This window comes from Schistocerca piceifrons, chromosome 1 (genome assembly GCF_021461385.2).
Source record: "Schistocerca piceifrons isolate TAMUIC-IGC-003096 chromosome 1, iqSchPice1.1, whole genome shotgun sequence".
NCBI classification, from domain to species: Eukaryota; Metazoa; Arthropoda; class Insecta; order Orthoptera; family Acrididae; genus Schistocerca; species Schistocerca piceifrons.
The window spans coordinates 1,154,451,677-1,154,464,485 of NC_060138.1; the positions used below are offsets into that span (position 1 = coordinate 1,154,451,677).

The following is a 12,809-nucleotide window of genomic DNA, read 5'->3' on the forward strand; positions in this document are numbered from 1 at the left end:
TAGTCTTCGGAAGTGAATGCATCGCAGGCCGCACCCCATTTCGGACGGAATCATATTCCACGGCGTAGCTCTGACGGACAATACGTAACGTGAATCCCCGTCTGAACATAAATGCAGATACCCGCATGGTTCGCAAATGGGAGAATAAAACGTGGGAGGGCAACCGGTCGGACGGAACGAACGCCCAGCGCCGACGCGAGGCCGCGTAGAGACGGGGGGTGCGCTGTGACGTCACGGGCGCTCACCTCGCGTGGGCCGCAGGTACGCCAACCAGAGCGCGAGGCTCATTCTCGCCCGGCACCTTGCTCGCTGCGGACGCGCGCTCCGCCGACTACGACGACGCGCCGACGGACATCAGGCAATCTCCTCGCAGCTGATAACCGATACCGTGGGGCGGGTCACTCGTGTTGCGTCACGCGCCTTTTTATTTCTCTCAAGTGGACATAGGGAAGATAGCCGCGGCTGTCGCCCAGTGCTTCTTTTCCGCCAGAGGCGCGAGACAGGAGACAGGTGTCTGTGTGCGCGGGTGCTCCACCCAGCGACTGCCTGCAGTTGCCGAGTGACAGAAACGAGAGAGAGCAGTTCCGTTTGTGGCAGTTCGAGGGCTTGCCATCACCGTTCCGACAAAGACGTCCTCCGAGAGTACAAGCAGCATGGGATACCGCCTACTCGTCTTGTGGACGATAAGCTGTCTCTGTAAGTACACGTCTCAAGAATATTCGTAATATTTGCTAGTGAATCACGATAAATGAATTTCTACACCTGTGTTGCATATATCACAGTATCTTGCGTAGCGGGGGAGAATGTTCTGTTGTGTCACATCTTACGCTACTTCCGGTCGACTCACGGATGGGGAGCAGGAAAGTTTACTGTACGCCCTGTTATTAATCTGAACTTACCTTCACAGTTCCAGCACGAAACAGAATATACTCATTTACTGGATAAAGTGTAATCCACTGCCCTCACCCCTCGCTCCTGAAATCCTGGTTGTGATGAAAAACTGAACTGTAGAACGGTTTAAGTTCGGATGTAATGTGACAGAATGGATGCGAGTTGAAGTAGCCAAAGAATGTGAATACGAAACAGAGATATTGGTCCAAGATTGATCTGTATTGGAGCAGCGACCTGTCTACATTCTGTCATACTTAACGCACTTTTCGTTGCAACGACGAAAACTGCAAGGTATTTAAAAAAAATCTCGTAACAATGTCTCTCAGCGGATTTAACATTGCGGCGCTTTCTATACGTTTAAACATTTCAATGAACATTAAAATATGATTACTCTCTTTGTCGCAATTACACACAAACTATGACAGGGTACTACCGTAATTTACTAATGAATGTTCTCTCTCTGAAGAGTTTATTGGTGCACACTGTATACATATATCAAGAATAAACTACGAAAATGGCCAGAAGAGGTGAGTTGCAGATAACTTTACCCATAGGCTAATCACTAAGAGGCGAAGCGGCCAAGTTATTTGACTTAATATGTGAGGAGAGGGCTTCGAAGTATAGCTGTCATACTGACCTCGGTTTTCCGTGCTTTCTCTACATCTGTTGAGGCGAATACCGGAAGTTTCCTTGAGCAAGGCCAGAACCAATTTCTCTCTATAGCTATGACTTGTGTAGACCTGGAATCATTGACGCTGCACTTCTGTGTATGAGTAACTCAGTGTCCGCTTTTGTCCAAACTGTAGTGGAGCACATACCTTTCAGTTCAGGGCGTAAAAATGTTTGACGTAAGATGCAAATTGCACGTTTTGGTAAGTATAATCCTACGGTAGATAAGTTTTCTGTTGATGTGGCACTTTCATTCATTAGCAAATTACGGTAGCGCCCTGCCATAGTGTGTACGTAATTGCGACAAAGAGAGTAATCATATTTTAATGTCCATTGAAATATTTAAACATATAGAAAGCCCCGCAGTAGTAAATCCTCTGAGAGACATAGTTACGAGATTGGTCGGTAGTAATTAAAGTTATGTATTACCGTATGTCTAAAGGATCAGTTAAAAAATAAATTAGCAAATCCCAAGCTTAGACTGCAACTCGCATTGACAGACATACGACTTGTTAGCGCTCTGCAGTTGGTTCCATCCCAAACCGCTGCCTTTACAAGCAATGATCTGCCAACTGAGTTATCCGGCAACGCATTAGAGGCCAGCTCTAACATTTTACTATCTGGGACATACGTTTAATTTATAACGAATGTTAATTTGGCAAGGTATTCCCCCGAAAGCTATGACGTAGTCCACATTTGTCTAAATTGCCCCACTTTGCTTACTATGAGTTTCGAGTTAAGTTCATTTCGTAGTTCAATCTTTTCACAGGGACATCTTTACATGTAGAGCATAACAAATCTGATTAAATCTTTTTGAGATGAGGATTCTGATTCGTCGACATCTATGCCTAATCTCGGCAAACCACTGTGAAGTGCGTAGGAGTGTGGCACGTATTAAGATTTGTTCACGTTCAATTAGCCTATGGAGCCTGGGAAGAATGACTATTTAAATGCTTCTGTGGCAGCTTTAATTAATCTAATCTGATTTTCCCAATAATTTCGTAACCATGTGTACGGCTTGCAATTATTCCTAGATTTCTCGGTACTGATCCTTGAAACTTTCTCAGTACGCTGTCATGGAATAGCTGGCCTCTATCGTGGAGCATCTGTCAATCTTTGTTCATAGCATCTCCGTTACGTTCTGCCATTGGTAAAATAAACCTGTCGTTATTCGTATTCTTTCTACACTTTCAGTATCGCCCACTGGTCCTATTTGGTACGGTTTCCACACACTTGAGCCATATTCTAGGTTGGGATGCATGAGTGTTTTATAAGCAGTCTCATTTGAGATTGCATTTTCTCAGTCTGCCATCTACTTTCCCTTCGATTGAACCTATATGCCCGTTCCACTTCAGATCCCCATAAACTATTAACCCCCCCCCCCCCTCCAGTTGTATGAGTTGACTGATTACAACCGTGAGTCATCGGCATTTCAGTTAAAGAGCACAACGTTTTTAGGTCTTGTGCAGTACACAGTTTGACATCTCTGAAGGTTTCAAGCGAGTTGACGATCTTTGGACTGCTTTTATCAAAATCTGATTGCGTATTCGTGGAGAATTTTTTAAGGGCAGTACTTCATTATACATAACTGCTTTATAGATAATTGCATAATCTGCGAAATGTTACTACGAATATTGTCTGCAAGGTTATTAGTATACAATGTGAACAGCAAGGGTCCTAACACACTTCCTTGGGAAACACCTGGGGTTACTTCTGTGTTGTCGATGACTCACCATCTAAGATAACATTCTGCGACCTCCCAACTAACAAATCCTCAGTCCAGTCAAAAATGTCATTATATAGTCCATGTGATCTTACTTTCATTAATAAGCACTGGTTTGCGCAAAGCATCCAAGGTTTATCTAACTCACTACACACTGATTAAGTTCATCATATGGTGCAGGGCAGAGCAATGACCTCGTATCTCTCACGGGAAGATCCCATATGTTGTGTACAACAATGCGCTACTTTTAGTGTTGAGAGTTTTTCACTCTGATGGGGATTTGAGGTGAATGTCGAACAGCTGCTCACTGCCTTGTGAATGTGCCACTTCTCCGTCTGACGTAATCGGCCCGCGTTGCCATTCTTTAAAGGAGTGCAGAAGTTCTACTTTCTGTTCGCGGAACCAGCAGATGTCGGCGCGAAAAGAGCGGGCCGATGGCCTGTCGCCGGTGAGACCTTCTGCGAAAGTGAGCCGGTAGGACGGGTGTGTATCCGCAGACAAGGAGACTGACTGCCGGAACTCGACGCTTGGAGGTCGCACACAGGACGTACATAGCAGCGAAGGCTACTCGGAAACGAAAGCGACAGTGAAAGTTGTCTTACGTCTAACCCTCAGCTAACACAGCAGCTTACGATGATACGCCTGCAGATTAATTTAGAACCATACTAATTCCTTTTATACAACGCCCTATTCCATGAGTACTGGAAGAGATAAGTAAAATGTTTACTCGCTTTTGCACTTTGGCCCGTTTCGCGGAGTGAATGCCTGACACTCCTTTGTCTCGGCACTTCATTGCCGATCTGATAACCGTCAAGTCCCTTAACTCCATTCGATAACACCGGTATATCATGATGGCTGGTTCTTCTGCCGCTCCTCGGTGGAACAACGTAATTGAAAATGAAAAACCCAATACTGGGTATGTTCTGTAGAATTAATTTAATTTAACTACCTAGTTTTCGGCTTGCAAGTCCATCTTCACACCTCAGCTGACTTTCGTCGTCAAAGAAGTTACAATATTTGAGGAACACCACAGTCGAGTTTATTTGTGGAATTTATTTTCAATAGCAAAGATAAGAACCAATTACTAGCCAACAAGGAGGTGTAAATAATTAACGGCCTGATCGTGCTACGTTTTACACTACTGGCCATTAAAATTGCTAAACCATGTCGATGACGTGCTACAACGCGAAATTTAATCGACAGGAAGAAGATGCTGTGATATGCAAATGATTAGCTTTTCAGAGCATTCACACAAGGTTGGCGCCGGTGGCAACACCTACAACGTGCTGACATGAGGAAAGTTTCCAACCGATTTCTCATAACAAACAGCAGTCGACCGGCCTTGCCTCGTGAAACGTTGTTGTGATGCCTCGTGTAAGGAGGAGAAATGCGTACCATCACGCTTCCGACTTTGATAAAGGTCGGATTGTAGCCTATCGCGATTGCCGTTTATCGTATCGCGTCATTGCTGCTCGCGTTGGTCGAGATCCAATGACTGTTAGCTGAATATGGAATCGGTGGGTTCAGGAGAGTAATACGGAACGCCGTGCTGGATCCCAACGGCCTCGTATCACTAGCAGTCGAGATGACAGGCATCTTATCCGCATGGCTGTAACGGATCGTGCAGCCACGTCTCGATCCCCGAGTCAGCAGATGGAGACGTTTGCAAGACAGCAACCATATGCACGAACAGTTCGACGACGTTTGCAGCAGCATGGACTATCAGCTCGGAGACCATGGCTGCGGTTACCCTTGACGCTGCATCACAGACAGGAGCGCCTGCGATGGTGTACTCAACGACGAACCTGGGTGCACGAATGGTAAAACGTCATTTTTTCAGATGAATCCGGGTTCTGTTTACAGCATCATGATGGTCACATCCGTGTTTGGCGACATGGCGGTGAACGCACATTGGAAGCGTGTATTCGTCATCTCCAAACAGGCGTATCACCCGGCATGATGGTATGGGGTGCCATTGGTTACACGTCTCGGTCACCTCTTGTACTCATTGGGGGCACTTTGAACAGCGGAAGTTACATTTCAGATGTGTTATGACCCGTAGTTCTACCCTTCATTCGATCCCTGCGAAACCCTACATTTCAGCAGGATAATGCACGACCGCATGTTGCAGGTCCTGTACGGGCATTTCTGGATTAAAAAATGTTCGACTGCTGCCCTGGCCAGTACATTCTCCAGATCTCCCACCAATTAAAAACGTCTGGTCAATGCTGGCCGAGCAACTGACTCGTCACAATACGCCAGTCACTACTCTTGATGAACTGTGGTATCGTGTTGAAGCTGCATGGGCAGCTGTACCTGTACACGCCATCCAAGCTCTGTTAGACTCAACGCCCAGGCGTATCAAGGCCGTTATTACGGCCAGAGGTGGTTGTTCTGGGTACTGATTTCTCAGGATCTATGCACCCAAATTGCGTAAAAATGTAATCACATGTCAGTTCTAGTATAATATATTTGTCCAATGAATACCCGTTTATCATCTGCATTTATTCTTGGTGTAGCAATTTTAATGGCCAGTAGTGTATATTGGCCTGTCAGGCAGCGAAACGACGACTAGGTTGGCTAAACATGAACGTAGCTGGAGGTTGCAGAGTTATGACTCCACATTTGCTGGGCACGTGCCAGGTGATGGCCACAGCTGCCGGACACAGTCCCACGTGTCCTCCACTGGGTAAGAAAAGGCTAAACACCCAACCTGTTGGACGCCCAGGAAATCAACAAGCATCTGGCCCAAAGTCCTGATTTGGTGTTAAATGACCAAACACATCTCATCGCTTCCACTATTCTAAAATTCACTTAATCTTCGCAGTTTGCCAAATACTTCCACCACTATTCCTTTCTATTCCTGCATTTTCTTGTATTTTTTTATTCCACATCGATTGCCTATGTACTCCATATATTCTGTTATTACAATTGTCAATTTTGCTCTTTTTCTGTAATACCTCTTCAAGCCTTTCTTTAGTACTCTTGTCAAGAACTAATTCCATTTCATTGAGATTGTTAATATAATTAAAATCGTTGTACGGGAACTGTTTTTCGAGTTTAACGTTAATGTTTTTTCCTGGTTACTCCCTGTACTGTGGTCAATATTCAAAGATACGACAGGAACGTTCATTCGAAGGGAAAAAGTGCAGTAAACATGGTCTCTGAAATGCATTCCATAAGAGCTGTTAGCACTTCTTCATCTTCGATGCCGTTAAACAAATCCCTTCTACTGCGAGTTGCTTGCTTTCCATATTTTAAGAGGTTGTAGTATGGACCCAAACAATAAAAAAAGCCAGTAAACATGGGCCCTAAAGTACATACTTAATGGGGATAAGCGCTTTTTCATCTTCACTACTGTGAAAAACATCTCTTCTACATGTTGTCTTCTTTATGGCTTCTTTTTCTTCGCAGTCGCAGTTATACGAGCTATACACGTTAGTACACTATTTTGCGACTGTAATAAAAGTCTTATTAAGACCAAGCGTGTTTCGCTTTATTTCACAGTACCTTCAGTGGTCAGTTTTTTTTATCCTTCTTATATGCATCACATGTGTGGTAGATTTTAGCACAGCACTTTCACTAACACTAAATATATTCATGGTTTTTGTTGTTGTGAAAGTCCAGTGCCATCTCGCCATTTGATGCATTTTGTTTTGATATACTGAACAAGTGCTCATAGCTCTTAAGGTTTTCATCTCAGAGCCCATGTTTACTAGACAATGTTTTCTGTTTTAGGTCGATACTACCTCCTCCCAAAACATGGAAAGCAAAGAGCTTGCAGTAGAAGAGACTTGTTTCACAGTATCAGAGATGAAGAAATCCTCTTAGCTCTTTAGAACCCATGTTTACCATACTTGTTTTCTTCGAAAGATAGTTAGTATCATATCCCTGAATACTGAACATTCTTCCTCGGACACCCTGTCATCTGTTGTTGCAGCTGTCAGTTCTATCCTTTACTCTGTTTATGTGTCAGTTTTCATACGAAATACCTCTTCAGCCATTCTTTACTACTCTTATCAAGTTCTAATTTTATTTTATTGGGGTTTTTCGAGTTTAGTATTATGCTTTTCCTGCTCCCTTTATCTTTATTTGCTGTTCAACTGTTAACCTTTTTAACTGCATTACAGATGCACTCTCAAAAATGACATTTACGATGTGTTTGTCCCTCAGTCTAGATAAGTAACATCTTCTCCAATGTTATTTACAGGTATTGTAACTTCTTTGACAACAGTAGTCAAAAGTCTTTATGTGTGTACCTCTCTTTTTCTGAAATTACAAAAACTACTTTGGATAAGTAGGGTTTCTCCAAGGGTGGAAAACTGACCAAGGTTCAACATATACCTAGGAACAAATTTTCTGCTCTGACTTCAGAGTTGCAATCGAGAAAATATTGTCAGTACTTTATTTTCTAACTCTGTGTGCGGCAATAATACTCTACTACACACCAGTAAATGAAATCAAATTAAAAATAAGTTTATTCAAAAACCAACTGCAACTTAAAAACATTCTGAAATAGAAGCTGTTGCCAACCAACACAAATTTCCGATTTAAAGACAGGAAAAACTGTTAAACCATTAAGAAACTCATTTCATTTGCAAAAATTACGTGTTCCACGGCAGAAGACCGTTTATTTGACATTACGAGATGATACACGACCGACGACGAAGTATGGCGTAGCCGTACACATGTTATGTAACTAGTTTAGAAAATATACAGAATTTTACTCACTATCAAACTCTGTTACTAAAGAATTAACATTACGTTCCACATGGGTTTAATATAATGCAAAGTATTTAAATATTTAGGACTTCGTAATATTTACAAACAGTGCACAAAACAGTCTCATGTCTCACAACAACAAAAACATTAAAACATACTGGAATATATTTGTCGCTGTTTCTAGAGCATTTCCTCATGTGATTCTGAAACCAGTCACTACACTGAAATATCGACCAGCAAGCATCATGTGTTACTAAGTAGGTACACTGTCCACTAGGTAAAAAATCTCTCCCCTAAGTTTTCATAATTTTTAACTGGTGCTGTATTTTGTTGCTAACTAAACCATATCCGAGGACGTTTCGTGAAGAGAACAGTAAATAAGTTTAGTTCATTTAGATTAATTCCGTGCCCCATGGATTATACCTGCGAAATTTCGGTATAATGTGGAACAGGTCCAAAAGCCTCGCAAATACGATAAATAACACAGTGTCAGTGAAACGCAGCTACATACTGATTATTTGCATAATTGGCTACCACGATAATTTTAATGTGCATTTGAAATTAGTAATTGCAACCTAGTCACACAGAGATATTATTCTTATTGTTGTTATTGCTGTAATTATTTATTCAGAAATCTATCTAAGGAATAGGAGCAGTTATTAAGCAGATATTATTAAATTTCTTTTAACGTTGTAGTTTTGATTCACGAGGAAGCTGCATACCTTTCTCTCTCCGGTGCAAGAGTAAGCTTAAGTTATGCCTTGTGATAGCTATTTTGTTCCTGCTGTTGTACCGGTCATTACTACTAATGTTTCCAAACTGTGAGTGGTTATTGACAACAAATTTCATGTATTATGAAGCTGTTGTTAGCATGACTGGCTTTTCTTTAAGTAGCTGGCTATGAGTGTTTCGTACTTAAGGGCGGAATTGCCACAGAATATTATCCCATATGACATTAAAGAGTGGAAATACTTGAAGTAAGATAATTTTCTGATTCTTTCATAATTAAAAATGGCAATGATATACAGAGAAAACAGCTGAAATTACGCGTGTTGTAACTACACTTGGCTTGAAAATTATAGTACTTATCAATATGCACATCCAGGAAACTTACATTTACTTTTACAGTTTCCTTTCTGCCATGTTCTGTCGTTATTGGTGATGTTCTGTCCTGCCTTGTAGATAGCTGAATGAGTCGCGTTTTTTTTTTTTTTGTCATAAGTTACAAACATTTACCGGAAACTAATTAATTATTTTGGTGAAAATTTAGTTTATAGTACGTTTTGGATGCCTCATCTCTTTTAACTTCCTTTTTATGCTTACATATACAGCTAAGAACAGTATTTCAGCTTTGTAGCTTCAATTGGAAGATCATTTGCATTCAACAAAAACAGCAGCGAACCTAAAACTGAACCCTGTGGAACATACCAGCGATGTGATTCGTCAAGAAAACTCTCTCAAAACTCTATCATAACCATCAGTTAAAAATGAAATGAACTAATTAATCGTTGTGTCATAACAGGATTGTATGGTCATGAAATGAAAGTTTTTCTTCTGTAGCTGTCTATTCAAAATTTTTATCGTTCTACCAACTTCACATTATCAACTCCTTCCTAACTTTTTGATTGGTGTCACCCCGGAATACCAGACAGGCACATCCCTTCTCCGATGCAGATTTTCCTTGATATTTTGTTAATGAACTCCATTATATCAACTACTTTCTCCACGATTAAACTGTTTTTTCCTCCCGCTTCTAATTATTTCTGTGCGCGGCAACACGGAAGTGATGTCAAATTAGCTGTCCTAATGACCTGCTGTCGGCGTTCTTTCCTGTCGTTAATGAGCTCACCCTTGTTTGTAAACAATACCTTGTAATAACTCAGTGTAATGGTTGTACGCCACGGACGCTGCGCAACACACAAAGGTGCCGTTTCTCTTTAAGGGACACTTCATTAGCTACAAGGGTGTAGCTAGAAGCGTCGAGATATTTCGCTGATAGTATCGCATTTGGCGCAGAGCGCTAGTGAGATAAAGGACAAAGACGAGCAGTAGTATATCAAGTATATCAGGGACTTGAAAGATCGCCTCGAAAGCATGACGTCACGGAAAGATAAGAGGATCCGCCAGTAAACACCTAAGCGTATCCGTGTATTAACTGTTATCATTGTGTTCAGAACACAATCCGTTAAACATGGCGAGTCCGTGTTTTTCCACACAAGCCAGGAGAAAGGCTGATTTGCATGGCGGAAAAATACTCCTGCTTGGGTAAACAACCTCGTAATTGCATTTGGTATTTAGACCAAAGAAGCGCTTTCAAGTAGAGTGCCCGACAACGAGAAAGGCAACTGAACTACGAAGCTGTCACAGAAACGAGCGCACAATCATAAGTTAGTTTCTTTGTATAAAGCCGGTAGTCAACGTAATTAACGATGTGCTCGAGTCAAGTTACGAACACCGCTAACAAGAGTTTTGCTTGCGGAATACAACAGACACGTCACATAACCTGCACGTACTCCGGTATTTACTAGTTAATACACGAGATTGCCTGGTTACCTATTAAAACCAATTTCTCGTCACACAAAGATATCGGAGAATGATTTCTCACACTTTCAATTCGTTCAAGAAGTTTCTGCTGCGATACACATGCACTGTTTAAAGAAACGAACGCTTAAATATCAAGACCTTCACCATATTGGCTTGCGACATCGAAAACTACGGTTCTCCACTAACAATGACAAATTTCTGTTGTTTTTGTCATCTCCTTCCTCCCCATTCTACGGGTGCTATGGGTACTAACACAAACAAACACAGCTACACAGACACATACACATGTAGAGAGAGAGAGAGAGAGAGTCGATTTCAATGACTGAAAGAACGTGAGAACACACCAGGTGTCGTTATGTAGTGCACAGGCATGATGAATGAATAAATATCCTGTAGCATAGACACCATGCATTTTCGGTCATATGTCCATATACGAGGACTATTCGGAAAGTAAGGTCCGATCGGTCGCTAAATGAAAATCACTGTAAAAATCAAAACTGTGTTATTTGTAATAACTTGCTACAGCTTCCAGTTACTACTCTACATAGTCGCCGCTCAGACCTCGGCATCTTCCCTTGTCATAGAAGGCAGCCGCTTGCGCTTTCCGCCAATTCTCTGTGCTAGTCTTCTGCTTGTTGTCTCTGCCAGAATGTTGTCTTTACAACCAACGGTTCATCTGAGCAGAGATGGAAATCAGTGAGAGCCAAGTGCAGGCTGTATGGTAGGTGATCAAACACTTTCCATCGAAAACGCTGTAAGAGCATCTTCATTGCCCCTGAAATGTGTGGCCGATATTGTCATGAAGAAGGAAATGCATGACAGCAATGTTAAGTGGGCTGCATGACTATAGGCGAAATCTCTCACCAGGCCCTCTGACTTGGCGGAAGACACTATTGTTGTAGGCATCTTTATGTATTCACTGTGCGCTCAGAACAGAAAAGAGCGACGTGACGCGATAGATTAGCATACTAGAGACACTATCCAACAGATCTGTGCAAAGCTTCATCGGATTTTCACTGCAGTTCCACTGAAATGCCGCGAATAATGAGGATAATGGGGAAGGGGCCCTACATTAATAGGGTGTGGGTAAGTCGAGATTTTGGGTCTGATGGGAGGTGTGCTAGGGTAACCCATGCAGTTGCAATGACCACTGTATATGGATGGCTTAATGGTCAGAACATGTGCCTACTGTGCAGGAGACCCACGTTCGTACCCCAGTCTGTCACAAATTTTCAACTTTCCCCATTGATTTCAACCAGTGCACTCTCGCAGCCAATGTCTGTACTTCCTTTGTGTCTTAATTTATTGTTCAGTCTGTTAGAATCTTTCGTGTAGTTACAGAGCAAACAGTCTTAACTGAAACAAAGTCAGTTTTATTGTCTTATACTACCATCACTTTGTAAAGTCTGCGGTGAATACTGTTGGTCTCAAACATAAATATGTAACATGAAGAGAACCCCCTATCGCTGAAAGTAATTGCTGCTAAGAGTTGGCTTGCTTGCACAGTACCAAATAAGATTAAGTAAAACTGTGGCAAAAATTATGGTACCACAGATTTATAATAATTTATTAATGGAAACTATACCTTACTTTACTTCAGTATGATGATTGCACATACTAACAGTTTAAAGTTCACTTGCACTAATGTGTCTTTGGTCTAGTCCTGAATCCAGGAACGACAACTATCATCACTTGTAGATTATCCAGTTTGCCTCTTCATAGCAGTGATAAAGGATGAATGTTGACACTATCCTGATGCACTGTTGGCACTGTGCAAATACTGACTGACAGGAACCATACATTTGCTTACATCTGCGTTTGCTGGAGTGATGTCCACTTAAGAACAGGTCTTGCTTTGTGCGCCCTCTGTTGAAGGCTAGCCATAACATACTTGCCCCTGAGTACTAGGCGACTCTGCAATCTTCTATGCGCGCTGTGTTCCATATCTTCTGGGGGATTTAGCAGTTCGTGCACAGCTCTGGGAGTAGATACTATCGACACAGCAGTATCCAGTGCTAAATTGCACAATGGGCTGTGCAATCTTGTGGTGGTTGAAGCCCATCTAAGCGAGTATTTGTGTCCATTTAGACCCATACGACAAACTGAGAAGCTTCTTGAAGAAATATACAGCATCGAATGACATTGCCAAGCAAGCCGCCAAAAGTGCCCCTTCGCTGTTGATGTTATTAAAGACTGGACGATATCCTCTGGGTGGGTTTCACAATTTAAATAAAGTTGAAGAAGGACATAATTCCACCAG

The 12,809-nt window shown here is 42.1% G+C and overlaps 1 protein-coding gene across 2 annotated transcripts in view; it reads left to right on the plus strand.

The window, feature by feature from the left end:
* The first annotated feature begins 302 nt into the window (after positions 1-302).
* LOC124781147 overlaps positions 303-12,809 on the plus strand; it is a 179,746-nt gene continuing 167,239 nt past the window's right edge. For both annotated transcript variants that reach the window (XM_047253834.1, XM_047253835.1), the window contains exon 1: positions 303-696. In XM_047253834.1, the coding sequence (XP_047109790.1) occupies positions 654-696 (43 nt within the window). In that variant the 5' untranslated portion in view covers positions 303-653. The remainder of the gene's footprint in view (positions 697-12,809) is intronic.